This window comes from Olea europaea, chromosome 8 (genome assembly GCF_002742605.1).
Source record: "Olea europaea var. sylvestris chromosome 8, O_europaea_v1, whole genome shotgun sequence".
NCBI classification, from domain to species: domain Eukaryota; kingdom Viridiplantae; phylum Streptophyta; class Magnoliopsida; order Lamiales; family Oleaceae; genus Olea; species Olea europaea.
Window position 1 is genome coordinate 9,229,533 of NC_036244.1, and position 6,000 is coordinate 9,235,532.

Consider the following 6,000-nt stretch of genomic DNA (forward strand, 5'->3'; position numbering starts at 1 on the left):
TTAATTAAGTTGTTTATGATTTAGTTAGAATCTAAGTATTAATCAATTAGAAAAACAATTCATACTTCGACAAGTCATATGACTATTGTGAAATTTGATTTCACCTGTGTTATTCAATAAAAATTGAGCTAATTAATTAGTCATTATTTAATAATTTAGGATAATAACTAATTGATTATGATATAATCATAATTTTAATCAAACTACTCTAAGTTTTATCTATAAATATCAATGCCATGCACATATGTTTGTCATGATTTTCATTATTTAACTATTGTTTCATTCATTAAAAATTTAGCTAAAATCCCTATTAAAACTTGTAAAAGGTTTCTAAAGGAGTTTCAATTTTATCCTGTGTTTTAACCAATTCAAGAATTGTTATTTAATAGCTTCAGGTCAGGCGCTCAATACTATTAGACATTTTTTTCCACATATTTTGAAATACATTATTATGTAAGAATTTAATTACAATTTATTTCAGTTCAGGGTTCCTTCTAGAGAAATTATAATATTGTTTAAGGTATACCTTCTAATATTAATTAGTCTTCACATTATTTTATAGCACTTACTAGAATTATCAATTTTTATGGAATGATAATTCTCATTTCATATTGGTAAGAAAATTTATACATAATTTTATATTTGAATTTGCAGTAGCAAGCATCTCATTGAATATAATTTGTTATACTCATCATTCTTTATTTACAAATTTCAGGTAAAAATTAAAATGTTGGATGGCGATAGATAGATGGATGTGCCATTGGACCACGAATTCTCGTCATGAAGTACCTTATTTGTTGAATTTGATTTGTTTTGAAGTAACATTATAATTTTTAATTACTCTAAGTTTTAGTGCATGTTGAGCAAGCTTTATTGATGTTTTGATGAAAGATATGATCTCAAAACGTTCCACATATTTTAATAAATTAAATATTTCCTTTCATCAAATGTTGTCAATTTTTATTGAATTTGCTCATTATATTTAAAGTATTTTTTTTAAACACATTAACAAATTCATGTTTAATAACGTATCAAATTGCTAGAACTTGGAGTGTTACATTATTCACCCACTTCAAGCGTAGTCAACATTTGTTTTTGCACTTCTCCAGACAAATCAACACAGAATGAATCATTTGGCAAAGATATTATGAGTTGTTCATATACAACATAGGCTTTAACAAGCTGTTCAAACATTGATGGCAAAATAAATTTGTTTAGAACACAACGAACTAGCTCGATTTATTAGAAAAAAATAACAAAACAAGCACAAGGCTTTGACAATAATGAACATCCAAATGCTTCATTGAGCAGCCTGCAAATCTGCACAGTTGTCTCACTGTCTCTTCCTCTTTGAATGTCATCTGAGCAGCTAACAGTGAATGACTATGGAGATTCGATTATGCCTCATACTCTATATGTTTGCATATAGTTAATTTATATATACGAGCAGCAAGACCAAATTTCAATGTAATATGAAGATACCATAAGTATATCAAACACAAAAAATATGAAAGACGGAAGAAAAAAATGATCTAATCAAAGCCAAAAGGAGACAGCAAGTTGGGGACAACGCCAAAATTTATACCATACGAAACGCCCCAAGTGTCTTATACAATGCCCAGTGAGCAAACAAAGAGATACGAGAATTCATCCTAAATTTATATAAAGCTTATGCCCTTTCTCTCTTTCGAGTTCGACAATAGGAGAGCTTTCGAGCTCATTAAGAACACTGGAGGAGCTCGAACTCTAACCTTCAGCTGGATATTTGTGAGGCTCGTTTTATAGCAACATCGTAAATTTTTGTATATGGAATCTTTTTCATGAGTGAGAGTGAAAGGGGATTTGAATAGGACATTAGAAATTACAAGGGACTAATGTTTCGCACAGAAGACAATAGAATGAGAACAGCAAAGGAAAAGTTAGAATTTCAATACCTACCAAAATTATGGAAACAAACAAGATGATTATTTATATAATCCAAGAATTTCACACCAATAACCAGTTAAGATTTTCTGTTTATTTGCAAGCTCTAAGCTTAACCAATTACAGATCCCAAAATAACAATGCCAAGGATGAAGCCCATGTTATTCAAATAAGATGATTCAAGTTCTACAAAAGCAGTAAGATATAGCCAAGGATGAACTGCCGATTTTCCATCGGAGTGCAAACTCAAGTTGCAGTGCTGATTGGTGCGCATTTATCGATAAATAACTGAAGCCTGTCGTCAGGTGGTTGGAAAATGTCGTGCTTGTTCAATATGCTCGAGAAATCAGAGTTTGCAGGCGAAGCACCCCAACTGCTGCTTTCCGAGTGCTGAATCTCAGCTTCTGATATGTCTTTGCTGAACTGTTTTAAAGAGAGATTTTCACCATATGTTTTGTATGAAGGCTTTGATTGTTGTGTGTTCTTTGCGTTCAGAAACCGCCCTCCAGAACTCCTAGCCCTCTTTAATGCATGAAGATGTCGCGATTCATGAAGATATGGCTGCAACAGGGAAAGACAAGAATTAATAGCATATAAACATGTAATTTTATGTAGAGCAATAAAATGAAGGATCAGAAGTTACAATTACCTTTCTTGACTTGGCCAGCTTATTCTGAGCCTCAAGCTTGGCTCGGATTTGTCGACGCCTGAGGATGGCTCGGTATTGTTTTGCATTGACGTAAATGGGCGTGTTTTCCCTACAATCAAGAGGTAGAGCAACTCTTGCAGGTGTGGTGATCCCCACCATCTGAGGATAAATCTGGTTGAGATACGAAATATGTCTCATAAGAGAAAAACAGAAAAATTCCATCCTTTAGCTAGTTCAGAGGACCCTTGTGCCCGCAGAAAACAAATTTCTTGTTCAACTTTTAATCTGTTGCATTTAATAAAATAAATTCAGAGAAACCAGATTCAATTTTCTTTGGTTCAAAGAGAACAGTTCATAGTTCAGCTGCAAATCTGTTGTCTGAAATTTTCCACAAGAGGCAAGTGGAAAAAATGCAAATACGAGCAAAACAAACCAATCTATAAAATTTGCATTACGGAGTGGAGAGTATAATCGATGAACTTTAGTCTGTCAGCACTTACAACAGCATTTGGACTGTAAGCAACCACAAGCTGGCTGAAGTAAGATTCAGACGAAGGATGGGATATGTGAGCCTGCAAGAAAATAATGTGGAATGTAACTTGTAACAACTGAGAATCAGCTTTCTTTCTTGTAAAGGTACAATCTTTGGTAAAAAATTGGTGACAGAACAGCAACTAACAATTGACTGATTATGATCCCATTGAACTTGATGAGCAACGTAATCTGCATTTCCATACAGCAGAGACGGCTTGATGCAATATTCCCCTTTCATCTTATGAGTTTCAAGGCAATCTAGGTGCAAGATAACATGGTGTAAGCCATAGACAATGAAACAGAGTAATCCGTACCGTGCAAAAAGCTCAATATTCCACCTTGTTTCTAAACTGAGAATTTCCAAGTTCTAGCATGAAATGTAATTATTAGTTTTGTGGTGGCGGAACCAGTGTATGGTAATTGAAAACGTCATAAGAAACAGAGTGGCATGCCATATCAAGAACATATATCAGAGAAGATGTTAGATTAATTGCTATGACCTGATAGTATCCTGGAAAATGCTGTTATATAACACCAGAAAGAGTTGAGAGTAAATTCTTAATAATATCCGCAAAACATTCTTGAAGTTCACTAAGATATAGGACGATGCAACATAGAATAAAGGTCATGCAAGGGGCAATAATTCCCTTTTTTTTCCTTCTCTTCATTGATAAACCAAAAATTCATATAGAAATCTTAATCTTTTAAATATTATATTCCTAGGAATTACAGTTTGGTAAACTAGTAAACTACGTCAAATGTACGAAAATCAATACCTGCTTGACATGCAATATTTTGCATATAAGAGTAGGTGGCTCTTTCCATAGCAGCAACTTCATAAGGAGATTGACCAATTGACAGAGTTGAGAAGGAATCAAGTTTATGAAATTGACATTCTGACTGCTTCTTGTCGAAATAATATTCCTCTACAGATTCCGTCTCAGCTGCTTCACCCTTGGAAAGAGAATACTGTTGTGATCTGGTGGATTGACACTGAGATGAGCGTCTATGAAAGAAAGTAGCCAGCGAATCTGCTGTTTGTTGATCTCGATCTGTTGTGGATGAGTTTAGCATCCTATAATGGCATCGAATAACTATAAAATTCAAAGCACTAACTTGACTGCTCATTAAGGCACTAAGAAATAGGCAAAAAGACAAGATAGATAAGAGTGGAAAAGCTAACTCTGCGAATCTTTGCAAATCATTGTTTATAAAAACAGCACCATTTAACAAGAACAGAAAACCCACAGTTCCCAGAATAACAAACGAACCAACTAAGCTCCTATTTGACAACCATTATTTGGGGAAATAGAGTTTCAAATAGTGATTTTTAGGAGAATGAGTGGGTAAAATGAAGGGCAAAGTTTTGGGTTTTTTGTGCAAAAATTTTTATTGTATGAATTTGTAGTTGAAAATGAATATGAAGAATAAAGAGTGAGAAAATAATTGTTGTCAATCAGGGGCTAACTAAGAAAAAATTCGTCAAGTTACAGTCCTAATAATCAACTGTAAGCCTATTTCTCTCCACATTCTATAATCACTGGACATGGCTGGTACTGCCATAGTAGTATAATCAGAGTTGAAAGCCCAAAGACTCAATGGCGGCCTTATATCTCACTCAAGGTTATTGAAACTTGTACATCTCAATTAGGTATATTCTATTACTCAGTTGTTTTAGAATTTCAGAGAACGTAAATTCATATTTCTAAACCTTTTCGTCCATGTTTGGTATGCACCGTTAGATAGATAGGCAATAAACAAGATTTTAGCTTATTTCTAATATATAGTAAAGGACTATCAAATCCTCACTACCGAAAAGGCCATTAATGTATATTATGGCTTGAAACATGGCAATCCAATCCTTGCACCAGAAGAATGCCGCGATCTATTCCCACGAGTATCCCAGTGATATATAGAACCTCATAAAGTACTTCTTAATCCGGAAATCGACAAACAAAATGGAACTCCAGCAGAGATACTGCTGTAACTTGATAAAAAAATGAACTTTGGCAGACTGATCAGAAGCAAAAAAACCTTCTATACCCACAAAATAAAACTTCATTGTCTATAACACTAGTTATAATATCTATAACTCCACTGTTTCAGCATTAAAGTAATTTCTAAAGAAAAAGGAAAAATAAAACATAATTACTGAAACTTGAAGGTTGTGACCTTATATGTGGAGAGCGAGAGAGAGAGAGAGACCTGTAGAGGAGGAATGGAGCTGCTAAGAGAGATTGGGGCATCTCCTATATTCTTGAACAAATGCCATGCCTCTAATCATTTAACTTATTAACATAATAGTACAAATCATGACAGTCAACAAAAAACAAGACACTTTATCATATCCATCTCTATATCCACCACCACCTTCTTTTGTTCCCTTCTGGATTAAGAAATCGTGTTTTGGATAAATATTCTCAGATCCCAGTAATAATTAGGATTAGGAGTTTTTAAAAGACTTTAACAACCCCTTTGAACTGAACCCACAAAAGATTAGGACAGAATAATCCAAAATTAATAAGTATTATTGCCTTGTGATGTCTGCTTATTTTAATTGTGAAAAGCTGTTAACAGAAATGGTTGCGTTATGCCATTATGCCACCATTCCCAAACTCAAAAGTTAAAACTTTATTCTGTGTAGAATATTATAAAATGGAGAAAAAATTAAGGAAGGAGAGAAGAATACAAAATGGTTATGCTCTGATCTGTCAGCTTTAGGAAGGAAATATACATAAAAAATTAGCATAGGTTGGACACACAATTTATAAATTTAATCAACAATAAACGCGTCCATAAATATTATTTATTTTTATAAATCATTAACAAAATTTGCCAAATGAAGACTTAGATAAAGAATTGACATGATATATAAAAAAAATGTAGCAAAACAG

General features: G+C 33.4%; 1 protein-coding gene across 7 annotated transcripts; it reads right to left on the bottom strand.

The window, feature by feature from the left end:
- Positions 1 to 1,943: 1,943 nt before the first annotated feature.
- Positions 1,944 to 5,735, bottom strand: LOC111398747 (nuclear transcription factor Y subunit A-6-like). Of its 7 annotated transcripts, none has more exons than XM_023025815.1 (6): positions 5,279 to 5,735; positions 3,883 to 4,181; positions 3,252 to 3,364; positions 3,073 to 3,144; positions 2,573 to 2,731; positions 1,944 to 2,484 (listed from the first exon to the last, which is right to left on the bottom strand). In XM_023025815.1, exons 1-6 carry the CDS (start codon positions 5,350 to 5,352, stop codon positions 2,170 to 2,172), a joined length of 1,032 nt encoding a protein of 343 aa, XP_022881583.1. In that variant the 5' UTR covers positions 5,353 to 5,735; the 3' UTR covers positions 1,944 to 2,169. The 7 variants fall into 7 exon arrangements, with proteins under 7 accessions (XP_022881583.1, XP_022881582.1, XP_022881585.1 ...); XM_023025814.1 differs by having other exon boundaries at positions 2,573 to 2,743; positions 5,279 to 5,733; XM_023025817.1 differs by having other exon boundaries at positions 2,573 to 2,743; positions 3,883 to 4,200; positions 5,312 to 5,730.
- Between the last annotated feature and the right edge of the window lie 265 nt (positions 5,736 to 6,000).